At 37.2% G+C, this 16213-nt stretch overlaps 1 protein-coding gene across 1 annotated transcript in view; it reads left to right on the forward strand.

The window, feature by feature from the left end:
* LOC150080437 (centrosomal protein of 290 kDa-like) overlaps positions 1 to 16213 on the forward strand; it is a 386964-nt gene that overhangs the window by 195206 nt on the left and 175545 nt on the right. The window contains 2 exon segments of the mRNA XM_090380692.1: positions 4358 to 4512; positions 14478 to 14691. Coding sequence (XP_090236818.1) covers positions 4358 to 4512; positions 14478 to 14691 — 369 coding nt within the window.

Here is a 16213-nt window from a genome sequence, read left to right on the forward strand (position 1 = left end):
ACATTCCGGTTAATAACTCGGGAACCAAGCATTTCCGGAACTATGTTGATATAAAATATTTTTATTGTCTACATATGAGGAACTCATTCTTGAAGTTATGCCGTGTATTTTTGAGACACTCTGTGTATATATATACAATCATATAAATTAGAATAAGGTTAAAAATAAAATAATGCCAGTAGTACGGCAAGACAAGAGCGAAAAAACAAAATCAAACCTAAATTCGATCGATTCTCCTTTGCGGCGATTTGTTTAGTGTTCGAAATGCAGCGATTCCCTGACCATTATTGGCCTTGTGGTCCTCTGTTGAGATGGGGCATAATGGTCAGTCTATTTTTGTCTATTTTTGGCTTTGTTTTATTGTAGTGGTTTAAATCTCTGTTTGGTGATATTTCACATAAATTTGGACCTGGTGCCCATCAGAGGGGACACCATTAAATTTCTATTTAATTGGCTTTTAAATTTCTAAGAATTGTTATTCGCATATTTAGATTTTCTAAATTAATTTAGAGTTTCTGTTGCAATATTTTTACTCTTGTTACCCTTCTTTTCCCTCCCTGCTTTATGGTGACTCCGTAGCCAGGTGGGAAGGAGCAGCAGTGCATAGCACACGTTTCTTGATTAGACCGGGGTTCGAGCCCGTCACCACCAAATGCGGAGGATGCGGAAAGGTCAGGGAATGACTACCGCATATCCCGGAGCAATATGGCCTTAGTTGCTAATGCTCCTAAAAACCAAATAACAAACATAACAAACAATCCCTGCTTTATTTGAATTTAGGTTTGATTTTGTTTTTTCGCTCTTGTCTTGCCGTACTACTGGCATTATTTTATTTTTATTTTTAACCTTATTCTAATTTATATGATTATATTTCAAGCATCATGTAGAGGAATATGCTTTTTGCTGCCCCTGATGTATGCTGTACTCTCCTTTTTATTTTTATTATGAAATATTTCATTTTTCAACTAGTTCAACATTATTTAAATATATGTATAATTTTATATATATATATATATATATATATATATATATATAAAAATTAAAAATTATATATAAATAAAAGAACTGAAATTGTAATTACGGAGAACAAAGAAGGAACTGAAGATAATAAGTAGTAATGCTGTGCATCCTATGACTTCAGCGCCTTCATCTGGGGTCAGTCGGATAATACTCACTTTAATGCTCTTAAAGACATCAAGAATTAGTAATGTTATTCATTGTGAAAATTGTACATAGCTATAAGTATAGTTTTAAATTTATATAGGTATATTCCATGATTTCTGTTCTCATTGATTTCCCTGATCTGTTGGGGACTTTTTAGCATTAGCAGAGTCATATGATGCAAGAAAGCAAGCTTATACAGCATCAGCCAAAAAAAAAAAAAAAAAAAAAAAAAACACCTTTTCCCATTTCACCCATCTGGTCACTCCAAATATTTGTCTAGTTCAGCCTTAAATTTATTTAAGCTATCAATTTCCACAACAACAGATGGAAGTCTGTTCCAGCAATTAACTACCCGTTGGCTAAAGGCAACCTTCCACACATCTATTCTACAACTGTCTTTCCTCAATTTGAATCTATGCTTCCTCTGGTTCTTAATCTGAGCAAGAGGAAGAATCCCATCAGCATTCAGCTTGCTCAACCCATTCAAGGCCTTATACACCTCAATCAGATCATCATAATTTAATTAACAAATGGTCATTAGTGCCTACTCTCCAGGCACTGTAATTTGTAGAACTTAAGTCTTTCTTGGTAAGAGCACCCTTTGTTCCCCTCACCAATCTTGTTGCCCTTTGTACTCGTTCTAGCAACTCTACATTCTTCCTAAAATGAGGCCTCCAGACCTGTACACAGTACTTTAGTGTAGCTTGACCATTGCCTTGTTAGGGCGCCTCCGTAGCCAGGTGGGAAGGAGCAGCAGTGCGTAGCAGACGCTTCTTGATTAGACCGCTGTTCGAGCCCGTCACCACCAAATACGGAGGATGCGGAAAGGTCAGGGAATGACCACCGCATATCCCGGAGCAATATGGCCTTAGTTGCTAATGCTCCTAAAAACCAAATAACAAATAACAAACCATTGCCTTGTTACAACAGGATAATCACCTCCCTGTCCTTGCTAGCAAAATTCCTATATATCATTGACAAGACTCCATGACCTGCCCTGGCAGCCTATCTACACTGCTCAACAAACTTCATATTTGACTGCAAAATTACCCCCAGGTCTTTTTCACTTTCCACTTCCCTGAGTGTAGTACCACACAGTTGGTACGTTTCTCTTGGGTTATTGCTACCCATATGCAGTACTTTGCATTTGTCAATGTTAAACTTCAATTGCCCCGTCTCTACAGATTTACTTGTTAAGTAAATCTGCAGATCTCTTATTCTTATGGTCATTAGTGCTAATGCGTACAAGAGTATCACATTTTGTGCCCTTAAAAGATATCTGCTCTACAATGCCATCAACGTTTGACCCTGGAAGACATACCCTGGTCCTGTTCCACCTATCACTTTTCCATACTATATTCCCTGTCTCCCTGACAGTGGGGGGTCACTGACAATAACTAGTTCCTGTGGGACCAATGCATTCTGCCTTGTAGAATACTGCTGTGTTGCCTGATGCACAGGAGTGAGCTCTGGCATTGAGTTGGGCAGCTGAGAGCTTGATGGGCCTCTCATATTAATTTCTTTGAGGACATTTATCCTACACCTCAAACTCTCATAGATGCCTATCAGAAAGCTGAGTTGGTGCCTAATTTCTTCACAGTCTTTGCACCTAGCACATACAAAGACATCCTCCTTGTCTAGATCATGCTGTGTTCTAGAAACGTCTGCAAACATTTCATGCATTGTTTTAGACTGTGATGCATGGGAGAATCCCCTTCCCTTCAGTTCTACCGCGAACCACAGCACTCTGACCATTCTGTGAACGCTGTTTTGCTGCTCTAGTCTGGGTCATGATTCCATTTAAGTATAATTTAATTAACAATGAAATTTAATAAGATTAATAAATTTTATAGATAATACTATATAATCTAACAGATTTCTAATACAGTGCTACATATTTCACTATCTAGTTTTACGTTAAACCTTACGGTATTCCATATCATATAGCAATAGTGGTAAGTTACGAACGTAAAATCTACAGACACTAAGTATTAACTTTCAAAATCACTATTTAACTTCAAAATAAACCACGGAGCTTGGCTAAAACTATGAAGCTACTTATAGAAATATAAGTAGCTTTATAGGAGCTACTTATATTTCTGGAGCTTATAGGAGCTGCAAAAATCTTGACCAATGTGGTAGTAATCTTATACCCAAAACTACCTAGGATTGTGCTTGACAAAAGAATTATTTTAATATGATGATGTTAAGATTGATTAAGACATGCCTCTTTGCTTACATTTGTATATCTAGTTATTGGATTAAATGAAATTTAAATTTATGATAGCATAAGTTAATGTATTAAAAGATGCTGTTAATGATTCATAAGTGGATCTAGTCAATTTTATAACACATAAGCAGAACTACCTAATTTGAATGTAATAAGCAAAAATAATTAAATTTAAATTGCTGCAGCTTTTTGCAGATTCGCTTTTTTTTTTTTTTTATAATATAATAGATATATAGACAGGGCTTGACAGACATAGGCATCATGGCAACTAAGAAATCCAGCTTTGCACCTAGTATTTTATAGGTGTGTCTAGTGGCTGTGAGGTTGAACTGCCAGCTCTTTGTTTTACGATCACCATGTTGTATAACTTTCAAGGATTGGCACAACTGTCAGTGGACAGATGTAGCTAAGTGGTCAAGAGCAAGAGTGCGATCGCACATGCCCTTTGAGTGAATCAGTGCAGCTAAATACGATTAGTGTTTGTTTGTATTGATGATTTATTGTGAACTCCACTGACGTGGTGGTCATGCGGGAGTATAAACAAGAACATAATACAGTGGACTTTAGTGCGGATGCTAAACTATCAACAGCATTATTTTACAAAATGAATTTCATAGGTTGAAGGTTTGTCTGTTAGTTTTAATAGGGTTTTTCTGGCATGAGGGACCAAATACAGAGGATGCGGAAAGGTCAGGGAATGACCACCTCATATCCCTGGAGCAATATGGCCTTAGTTGCTAATGCTCCTAAAAACCAAATAACAAACAAACTGGCATGAGGGTAACTAAGGCCAAATTGTGCTTGTGAATGCAATAGGTTGATGGAATGTAACAAAGAATGATAGCCCAACCAATTGTAAGACTGTATTTTCACCTCGGTTAGAGAATATTTATAATATCGTTATGGTTTAATTAAATATAAATGAAGTGAAAATTTTAACACATATAATGTTTATAATTTTAGCTTGCTCGCCTGGATGAACTGGAAGAAATACTTGCTGATAAAGATAGATATATTGCTTCTTTAACTGAGAAAATGGAAGAAACAGAAAATGAATCGAAAAAATATAAAATAGAAGTTGAGACAACATTAAGAGAAATGGAAGAACAATATAAAGGGTAATATTAATTTACATATAACATTTTGGAAAATAAGTTTCAGTTAAATTAACTATTATAATAGTAATTTTAGTATATTTTTTTATATACTTGTCTCTGAGGCAAGGTTAAAGCTTTCTGGGGAGGAGGAGGGTGCTGGTGCACAGTTTTTAAAAAGACCTTACACACTCACTTCTTCTTACTTTATTTTTGTCATGATTACTCAAGAATAAAATTTTGAGTTGATGTTTATAATTACTCCAAATAAAACTCAAAACAATATATAAAAGCCAAAAGTATGTGTTACATAGGTGATTATAGCTGAAGAACCTTTATAATCAATATAACTTTGTAGTGATGTCTTTAAAGAACTTCAGAGTTCTTTAAAGTATTGGGGTATTTGGTTCCTTCCATCATCAGTATTCTGATGATGGAAGGAAATAATTCTGAAACGAGTCACAGCAGTGCCTTCAGTTTTTTTAATGGATACTGGATTTGCCTACCGATTGATGTTATTATTATTAGTAGTAGTGGCATATGATGTAAGAAAGGGAGTTTATAAAGCATCAGCCAAAAATAACCTCCCATATCACCTGTCTATCCCTTCAGTAATTTGTCTAGTTCTTCCTTGAATTTATTTAAACTAATCATTTCCAATAGCACATGGAAGTTTTCTCCAATCAACCACCTGCTGACTTAAGGAAAATTTCTGTACATCTATTCTACAGTAATCTTTCCTCAGTTTGAAACTGTGTCCCCTCAGGTTCTTAGTCTGAGCAAGAGGAAGAATGCCATCAGCATTGAGCTTGCTTAATCCATTCAAAGCCCTAAACACCTTAATCAGATCACCTTGCAGGTTCCTAGTCTCTAGTTGTTACAGTTTGCAGAACTGAAGCTTTTCTTAGTAAGACAACTTTTTGTTCCCTTCACCAAATTGCTCTTATCTTCACCCATTCCAGCAGATCTACATCCTTCCTAAAATAACTACTTCATACCTGAATGCAATAAGGTATCAAGATGTGGTCTAACCATTACCTTGTACAATGGGATAATCAGCTCCTTATCTTTGCTAGCAAAGTTCCTGTATATCATTGATAAAATCTCATGAAATACCCTGGTAGCCTATCTGCACTGCACAGAAAATATCTGACTCTGAGCAGTGGAGATCTGACTGTGCATTTATTCCCCCCTGATCTTTTTCATTTTCCACTACACCGAGTATCAGTTGATATGTTAATCTGGGATTACTGCTACCCATATGCAGTACCTTGTATTTTTCAATGTTAAACTTCAATTGCCATTTCTAAACACATCTACCTATTTTCAGATCTAGTTGTGGTAGCTTACCCAGATTACTGTCATTAACCACTCTGCCAATCTTTGTGCCACTTGCAAACTTAGACATAAAGAATGATATACCTCCATCAATACCATTAATACATATAGAAAACAACATTAGGCCCAGCACTGAACACTAGGGAACTCCATTAATAACTACTCTCTTTCTCCTCCTACTCAACCATCTCTTTATCCAAAGCAACTTGCCCTTAATGTCACACCGCTCCAATTTGTACAGCAGTATTTTATGAGCAACAGTATCAAAAGTTTTCTTGAAATCCAAGTATATAGCAAAATTATTTTTTGGCTCAAGTTCCTTCATTACTTCATCATTGTGACCCCATAACAAATCCATGCTATGACTGCAGTATAATTGCATTCCTGTCTAGAAGGTCCTGCATTACTTCTTTAACCAGATATTCCATTATTTAACCTGGAACAGAGGTTAAGCTAACAGGTCTGTAATTACTCATGTCACCTTTGATCCTCCTTTATGAATTGGGGATACATTTGCACATCTCCAGTCCATAGCAGTCTCCAGGAGAGATTGCTTCTATAGGAATGGGATACACTTAAATAGAAAGGGTTCAAGAATATTTGCTGATGCTATCAAGGCAATGTTAGGTGGGTTGGAAAACTGCTAGATCGGGGGATTCACAGAATAAAAGAGTAATGGTAGCCGCAGGTAGAGATGATCCTTGCACTGCTTCTGTTGTAATGAGCAGCAGCCTAGAGAGCAAATTGCTGGGGACTTCAAGGGCTGCTGGGACTTATCATGGAACAGGAACAAGTAAATACATGGGCTGCATTAGGGTAACTAAGAGTAAGAACAAGTGCATGTATACTTGCATGTACACTAATGCTAGAAGTGTAGTAAATAAAGTTGATGAATTTAAAGTGCTGATCAAGACATCAAAGGCAGATGTTGTTGGAATATCAGAGACATGGTGTCACACAGATATAAGTAGTGCAGAATTGGAATTTGGGGAATACAATGTGTACAGAAAGGGTAGAAAGGAGGAGCGGTTATGCAGTTAGTTAAGAAATGCATAAAATCTAAGGAAGTACATTCAGTTGACACAGCTGGACAGTGCAATGTTGAGTCTGTTTGGTGTGACATAAATACTGGAAATGGAAAAATGAGAGTAGGAGTATGTTATAGGCCTAATGACACTGATGAGTACAATGAACAGTTGTGCAGAGAAATAAAATGGGCCAGTAAATCAGAATGTCTTGTAATGGGGGATTTTAACTTTCCAGATAATGACTGGAACTTGTGGTTTGGTCACTTGCACGCTAGCAAGACTTTTGTGGATTTATTGTAGGATTGTTTTCTACAGCAACATGTTCGAGGGCAACCAGAGGGAGTAATACCCTTGATCTGATTATCAGCAGTGATTATTCATGCATTAAGAATTTGCAGATAAAAAAACCACTAGGTTACAGTGATCACAGAGTACTGATGTCAGATTTGCTTAAAGATGAAACTACCATTAAGGGTAAAATGAATGGTTTTTGTTTTCGTAAAGGTGACTACAGTGGTCTCAGACAGTTTTTAAATTCTATACAGTGGGATGAACTGATGATTTTACCAATGGTGAATTCTAAATGGGAAGCCTTCGGGGACTTAATCTTTGAGGCTACTAGGCTTTTCATACCAACTAAGAAATAATGTTCAAAATTCAAGCCTAAATGGATGTCGAATGAATTAATGAGGCTTGTGGAAGAGAAGAAAAATGCATGGGATGCATATAAATTATCAGGTAACACAGAAGCCTGTGGCAGATATAAGCTAGTCTGTAATCAAGTCACAAAGGAGGTTAGAGGCGAAGGCAGATTATGACAAAACTTTGGCAAAGGATGCAAAGAAAAACAGCAGAGTTCTTTACTTATGTAAACTCTAGATGGAAGAGGCTGAATCAGATTGGTTTACTTAACATAGATGGTTCAACTATTGTTAATCCTGCTCAAGTAGCTGATAAACTGAATGAGTATTTTGCATCTATATTCACACATGAGGACTTATTCAAGGAGGGGAATGCCAGAAGTTTATCAAACTCTAACAGGGAGTAAGTGATTTTGTAATAACTCAGAGCAAAGTGGAGGAGAAATTGTTGAAGTTAAACATAAAAAAGGCACCTGGGGCAGATGGAATCAATCCAGTTACAATTAAGAAGGCAGCAAGGGAAGTAAGCAAACCCTTAGCATAATTATGAGAGCATCCTTAGAGTCAGGAAGGTCCCCATGGACTGGAGATGTGCAGATGTATCCCCAATTTACAAAGGAGGTTCAAAGGGTGACACAAATAATTATATACCTGTTAGTTTACCGGGAAAAATAATGGAGTCACTAGTTAAAGAGGTGATACAAGATCACCTAGACAAGTCAGCAGTAATAGTTCAGACACAGCATCGGTTTGTTAAGGGGAAGTCTTGTCTGACCAATTTGATTGGATGCTATGATGTGGTCACAAAGGAACTGGATGCAAAAAATAATTTTGATGTCATATACTTGGATTTCAGGAAAGTTTTTGTTACTGATACTATTGCACATGGAAGACTACATGCAAATTGGAGTGGTATGGCATTAAGGGCAATTTCCGCAATGGATAAAGGGATAGTTGAGTGGGAGATGGCAGAGAGTGGTAATAAATGGACACTGCTGTACGTGGACTAATGTTGTTAGCGTAGTCCCCCACAGTTTGGTGCTGGGCCATTGTTGTTTTGTGTATTTATATATGATATCGATGAAGGCATATTAGGCTTAATGTCCAGGTTTGCAGATGATACAAAGGTTGGCAGGGTTATTAAGCATTAGCATTAGTAGAGGCATTTGATGCAAGAAAGCAAGCTTATGCAGCATCAGCCAAAAAAAAAAAAAAAACCCACTTCCACTTCACCCCTCTGTTCGTTCAAAATACCTGTCCAGCTGAGCCTTAAACTTATTTAGGCTATCAACCTCCACCACAAGGGATGGAAGTCTGTTCCACCAACCAACCACCTGCTGGCTAAAGGCAAATTTCCGCACGTCTATCCTACATCTGTCTTTCCTCAATTTGAATTTATGCCCTCTCAGGTGATTTTTCTGAGCTAGAGGAAGAATCCCATCAGCATTGAGCATGCTTAAACCATTCAAGGCTTTATACACCTCTATCAGATCACCTCGCTGGTGCCTAGTCTCCAGACACTGTAATTTGCAAAACTTAAGCCTTTCTTCGTAAGAGCACCCCTTTGTTCCATTCACTCAATCTTGTTGCCCTTCTCTGTACTCGTTCCAGCAGCTCTACATCCTTCTTGAAATGAGGCCTCCAGACCTGTATACAGTACTCTAGGTGTGGCCTGACCATTGCCTTATACAAGGGAATAATCACCTCCTTATCCCTGCTGGAAAAATTCCTGTATATCATTGACAATACTCCATGAGCTACTCTTGCAGCCTGTCTGCACTGCTCAGAGAACTTCATATCTGCCTGCACAACCACCCCCAAGTCCCTTTCATTCTCTACCACTGTCAGTGTAGTACCACAGAGTTGATACGTTGTCTGGGGGGTTGCTGTTTCCCATGTGTAGTACTTTACATTTGTCAATGTTAAACTTCATTTGCCACCTCTCAGCCCATCTGCTCAACCTTTCCAGATCCTGTTGCAGCAGCATAGTGTCAGTAGTGTCCTTGACAACCCTGCCAACCTTTGTATCATCTGCAAACTTGGACATTAAGCTTGATATACCATCATCAATATCATTTATAAATACAGAAAACAATAATGGACCCAACAGTGAGCCCTGAGGGACTTCACTAATAACATTAGTCCACGATGAGCAGTGTCCATTGATTACCACTCTCTGTCTTCTCCCCCTCAACCACCCCTTTATCCATAGCAGCAATTTGCCTCCAATGTCACACTGCTCCAATTTGTGTAGCAGTCTTCCATGTGCAACAGTATCAAAAGCCTTTCTAAGATCCAAGTATATAATATCAAAGCTATTCCCTGCATCCAGTTATTTTGTGACTGCTTCATAGTATCCAATCAAATTGGTCAGGCAAGACTTCCCCTTAACAAAACCATGCTGTGTCCGAGCTATAACTGAAGTCTTGTCTAAATGATCCTGCAGTGCTTCTTTAACCAGTGCCTCCATTAATTTTCCTGGAACAGAAGTTAAGCTCACAGGTCTATAATTACTTGTGTCAGCCTTTGATCCTCCTTTGTGAATTGGGGTCACATTTGCACATTTCCAGTCTATGGGTACCTCCACTGAGTCCAAGGAAGCTCTCATAATTATGGCTAAGGGTTTGCTTACTTCCTTTGCTGCCTCCTTTAATATAACTGGATAGATCCCATCCACCCCGGGTGCCTTTCTTGTGTTTATCTTCAACAGTTTCTCCTCCACTTTACTCTCAGTTATTTCAAGATTCTGTAGCTTACTGCTAGAGTTGAATACACCTCTGGCATTCCCCTCGCTGAATAACTCCTCATGTGTGAATGTCGATGCAAAATATTCATTCAGTTTGTTAGCCACCTGAGCAGGATCATCAACAGTTGACCCTTCAATATCAAGTGGACCAATCTGACTCATCCTCCTCCCTCCAGAGTTTACATAAGTAAAGAACTCTTTGCTGTTTTTCCCTGCATCCCTTGCCAAGGATTTCTTGTAATCTGACTTCGCCTGCCTAACCTCCTTTGTAACTTGGTTGCATATCAACTTGTATCTATCATAGGCTTCTGTGTCATGTGTTAATTTGTAAGTATCCCATGCATTTTTCTTCTATGCCATATGCCTCATTAGTTCATCTGACATCCATTTTGGCCTAAACCTTGAACAATATTTCTTAGTTGGTATGTAAAGCCTAGTAGCTTCCAAGATAAGTTCTTTGAATGCTTCCCATTTTGAATTTGCTGTTGGTAACATCATCAGTTGTTGCCACTGTATAGAATTTAAATACTGTCTCAGTCCATCGTAGTCGCCTTTATGGAAGCAATAACCCTTCCCTTTACCCCTAATGGTAGTTACCTCTTTGAGTAAATCCCACTTCAGCACACTGTGATCACTGCCACCTAGTGGTTCATTTATCTGCAGATTCTTAATGCATGAAGAATCACTGCTGATAATCAAATCAAGAGTATTACTCCCTGTAGTTGCCTCCCGAACATGCTGATGTAGAAAAAAATCATCCAATAAATCCACAAAAGCCCTGCTAGTGTGTGAGTGACCAGCCCCCAAATTCCAGTCAATATCTGGGAAATTAAAATCTCCCATTATAAGACTCTCTGATTTACTGGCCCACTCTATTTCCCTGTACAGTTTCTTATTATACTCATCAGAGTCATTAGGCCTATAGCACACTCCTACTCTCAATTTTGATCTCCCAATGCTTAGGTCACACCAAACTGACTCAACACTGCACTGTCCAGCGATGTCGACTGGCTTCACTTCCTTGGATTTTATGTGTTTCTTAACTAATAGCATAACCCCCCCCCTTCCTATCCTGTCTATCCTTTCTGTAGACGTTGTACTCCCCAAATTCCAGTTTTGCATCCCTTATATCTGTGTGACACCCACGTCTCTGATATCCCAACAATATCTGCCTTTGATGTTTTGAGCAATACCTCAAATTCATCAAATTTATTTACTAAACTCCTAGCATTGGTGTACACGCAGGTATACCTGCACCTGTTTCTATTCTTAGCTACCCTAACACAACCCATGTGTTTACTTGTACCGCAATGGCTCTCAGCAGTCTCTGTAATATCCTGCATCTTATTTTCCAGGCTGCTGCTCATTCCAATAGAAGCAGTGCAAGAATCACTTTTTCCTCTGCCAGTGGCTACTATTAATCTATTAGTCCTTGTATTTCCCCAATCTAGCAGTTTTCCGACCCACCTAACACTGCCTCGATAGCATCAGCAAACATTCTTGCACCCTTTCTATTTAAGTGTATCCCATCCCTGTAGAAGTAGTCTCTCCTGTTAACAAGTACAGACCAGGCTGAAAAAATTCTACCCCTTGAGCCCTGCACAATCTTTCCAGGGCTGAATTGACCGACAGGGCTCTCGTCATATACTCCCTCCTATCTTGTCTGGGCAGAATTGCAGACACTTTCAAATTCAACCCTAATTCTCGGCTTTTTTTCATCAGTGACCTGTACTTGTTAAGTAATTCCGCCGGTCTCCTACTCTTAATATCATTATTGCCAACGTGTACAACTATATCACCTTTTGTGCCCTTAAAAGATGATATTTGCTCTACAACGTCATCAACCTTTGCCCCTGGCAGACATACCCTGGTCCTGTGCCACCTATCCTTTTTACACAGCATGTTCCCCGTTTCCCTGACAATAGAGTCACCAACAACTACTAGTTCCTTTGGGACCAGCGCATTCTGCCTTGGGGGTTTCCGCTGTGTTGCGCGATGACCAAGTGCAAGCTCTGGCATTGGTGTGGGCAGCTGAGAGCTTGATGGGCCCCTCACTTGTAATCCTTCGAGGGCATCCACCCTGTCCTTCAATCTCTCATATAGGCCCATAACAACGCTGAGTTGTCGCCTGATTTCCTTACACTCCTTGCATCTCGCATATACAAAGACATCCCCCATGGCAGTATCATGTCCCATACCTGACTGCTCCGCAAACATCAAGCAAATAGTGCATCTTAAAAGGCTGTGATTCAGAGGGCAACTCCTCCCCCCCCCTCAGTTCTCCCCTGAGCCACAGTATTCCCATTAGCTTGAGCCTTTTGCTTTGCTGCTCTGGTTTGAGTCATGATTTCAATTTACTTTCAATAAAATTTCAATTTCAGTATAAAATTAAATCCTAAACTTGTATCCCAACACAGTTATAACGCTATATTTATGTTTCAGTAACGAGTGTTATCTACGAAATCTACGAGTGTTATCTACGAAATATTTATGTTTCAGTAACGAGTGTTATCTATGAAATCTACGAGTGTTATCTACGAAATATTTATGTTTCAGTAACGAGTGTTATCTACAAAATATTTGTTTCAGTAGCGAGTGTTATCTACGAAATCCCTTTATATAACTTCCGTATCGTTATGTATTAATTATTTATTTTTACTAATTATTTATGTTAAGTAACCTAAGTGGTTATATGTATAGTTAAAAGTACAATTATTTGCCAATGAAGTTCGACAAGATTAATAGATTTTACTGATTAATTTTCCCGTAACAATGGCGGCTATTTACGAACGGTAAACACGTGGATTTGATACCCTTTCCGATAATAAGTAATACCTACAAAATTTCTATCTAAGTTACTTTAAACTTAAGCACCGTAAATAGGAATATAAATCTACTCTAGAAATAAGTTAATATGTCAATTTAAACTAATAAAGCAGAAAATAAATCAGAAAAAACTTCTCTGTTCCAAGAGCAGCAGAAAGGCACGTCCGCACCGGCAACCCTCGTCCTCAGACCTTGATTGCAGACTAGTTTATATCTACCATAGGATTATGTATTACATGATAATTTATATGGATTCCATGCATATTATCTAATTAAAAATTATAGTTATTTTTGGTTAATTGCTTGGATGAATATTATCTTTTCTAATGAGCCTAAACCGAACTGCTGTTACTGTTACGAGGTGCATTGTCCTCAGATTGTCAACAGTAAAACACAGAATGGTATTGTTTTATAGAACTTTTTCAACTTGTTGCCAGTTAGACTGGGACCTTTACATTTGTTATGGGTTAGTCAAAATGTATTTTCTCTGTTGTCTTTTTTTTTTTTTTATATGAGAGGTGAAATCAGCCATAACACGATATTTACACTTGCTCACCCTTTGGAAACATTGTGCATTTTCACAAGGGCAAGCAGTGTATAATTTAGGAAATAGGTGATATTGGTTACAACTTGAGTTTTTGAAAATATTTTTGAAAGCAAATCATTGGGAGAATTAACCATTTACGAGAAAACAAATTAAACAAAACTTCCTGACACTGCTGTCCACAAAACAAAAATGAAAGCTTATTCTAAGAACGTAATTGATATTTGCTTCATGGAAGAAAATAAAACTTGCCAGAAAACTGAAAATGCCATACGAATGTCAGAAATCTTCTGTTTATATAGAATTTTACGTCTAAATCCTTTCATCTAAACATTACTGTACCCTGTCTATCACAGAAATTATTATTTTCCACTTTTCTGCTATACTTACATCAATTTTCCTAATTTTCCATCACATTTATACATTCAATATTTGCAGAATAGCTGCAATGAAATCATTCATGAAAACAGTAGTTCTTAAGGTTTCTGAAAAGTGGTGAATATTCTCAAGAAATACTTTAAAATATCATAGCAATTATATTAATATGGTTTCAAATATGTTAGTATATAAAAGCTGTTTAGCAGACTTATCCTAATTGTAATATAACTCTTCATATGTATAAATTTTATGCATATAATAATAATAATGAAAGTTATAATAATAATTATTATTATTATTTTAATAAAAATTTTATAATAAATTTTAATTATAATAATAATTTTAATAATTAATATCATTATTATAATAATAATGAAAGTGACAGATATCTGATTAAATATATTCATAACTTCTCTGTTTACTTATTTTCATTTATAAAATTTATGTAAATGAAGATGCTTGTTGTACTTTTTTGAATATTTATATAGGCTTAAACAAGAATTTACAGAGAAACTAAAAATCACAGAAAAAAATTTAGAAATAAAAGAAGAATTAATTAAGAAAATGGAAAATGATGTTTCAACGTTAGAATCCCAGCTGACTACACAGAAGGATTTGGTTTCAAAAGGACCCAGTAATGCAATGAAAGCAGTTGTTGAAAAATTGAAATTACAATTGTTAGAAAAAGAGAAACAAATGCAAGTAAGTGTCCTGGTATTTTCTTAACTAAATTGCTCAATATATTTACCAATACTAGTAATGCTATTTGTATTTGCAAAATTATTTAAGGAATCAAAACTCAATAAGCTGATTTAAAAAAAAGTAAAAGCACAGTAAGGGAGGTTGCATTCATAAGGATGCCTGACACTAGTGATATTCATCAATGCAGGATGATTCAAAATTGTGGGTTTTGCTCATCCTATTGAATCTTTTCAGACTTTTAGTGTAAAATGTAATGTTACACATTTTAATGGCAAAGAACATTTTGTGTCAAACTAATTGGTTGATCGATGGGTTTATCAGCCAAAAATACCACCCCAAAAAAGTGACTAAGTGACAAGCACTTCCACACCAATAAGTGCATAGCTACAGCAAAGTTCCTTATAGGTTCATATAATATATAATTGCCAAGCATGGTTAGTTGGCTGTAGCTAAGTGGTCAGGATACAAATACAGAGTTACACATTGCCATGTTTGAATCCATATACAGTAGAGAGTTGATAATCCAAACTAATTGGGACTGGGGGTAGTTTGGACTTCTGATTTTTTTGTATTTTTCAAATTATCAAAAATATTCTGGAGACTAAAAAGAAGTTTAGAAGTAAAAACACCTGGCTTTAAAATCTGAGGGAACACCTAATTTTTTGTTAAAATCCAGCACCTTTTCACACAAGAAAGATCCAGATATGAGTTCTAAACTTTGTCTCTGTGTGAACCACAAATAAACAGAACCTTCAAGGGATGGGTCATTAGCTGTCCTCATAGTTTTTCCCTTTTTTTGCACCATATGAATCAAGTTTCAATGCAAACTTTACAGTTTTTTCCTTGTCTGTTATGGTTGACTTTCCAACCTCTTAAATTTTGCTAACGAAGACCTGCTTTCCCCCTTCGAAAATCTGTTTAAAATCTCAATCTTCGATTCAGTTAAAAATTTCTGCTTCTTTTTAAAAGATGAAGAAAACTTTTTTTTTTTTTTTCCTTTTTTTTTTTTTTGTTGGTTGTTGGCGCACCAGCTTCTGTGGATATTCACACCTCCCATTGTTTTTGCATTTTCTACTATTATCCAAGCCCGAGGTGGGATTCGAACCCATGACCTTTCAGTTGCCAGGCAGGCACTTTACCCACTCAGCTAGCCCGGTCGGCATGAAGAAAACTACAGTATGGTAAAATAAAATTCTGTTAAAACTCTGTTCAGAAACTTTTTACTCCATATCTCACTTGTACATATCATGTTAGTTGCAATTTTTGCACACCATGTTTTGATATTGATCGCTTATCTTTTTTTTTTTTTACTGTTTTAGATTTTACAATCTCACCCCAGCGCCTCCGTAGCCAGGTGGGCAGGAGCAGCAGCAGCAGCAGCGCGTAGCACATGCTTCTTGATTAGACCGGGGTTCGAGCCCGTGACCACCAAATACGGAGGATGCGGAAAGGTCAGGGAATGACCACTGCATATCCCCGGAGCAATATGGCCTTAGTTGCTAATGCTCCAAAAAACCAAATA

The sequence above is a fragment of the Mastigoproctus giganteus genome, chromosome 9, assembly GCF_048544385.1.
Source record: "Mastigoproctus giganteus isolate SK-2022 chromosome 9, ASM4854438v1, whole genome shotgun sequence".
Lineage (NCBI taxonomy): Eukaryota > Metazoa > Arthropoda > Arachnida > Uropygi > Thelyphonidae > Mastigoproctus > Mastigoproctus giganteus.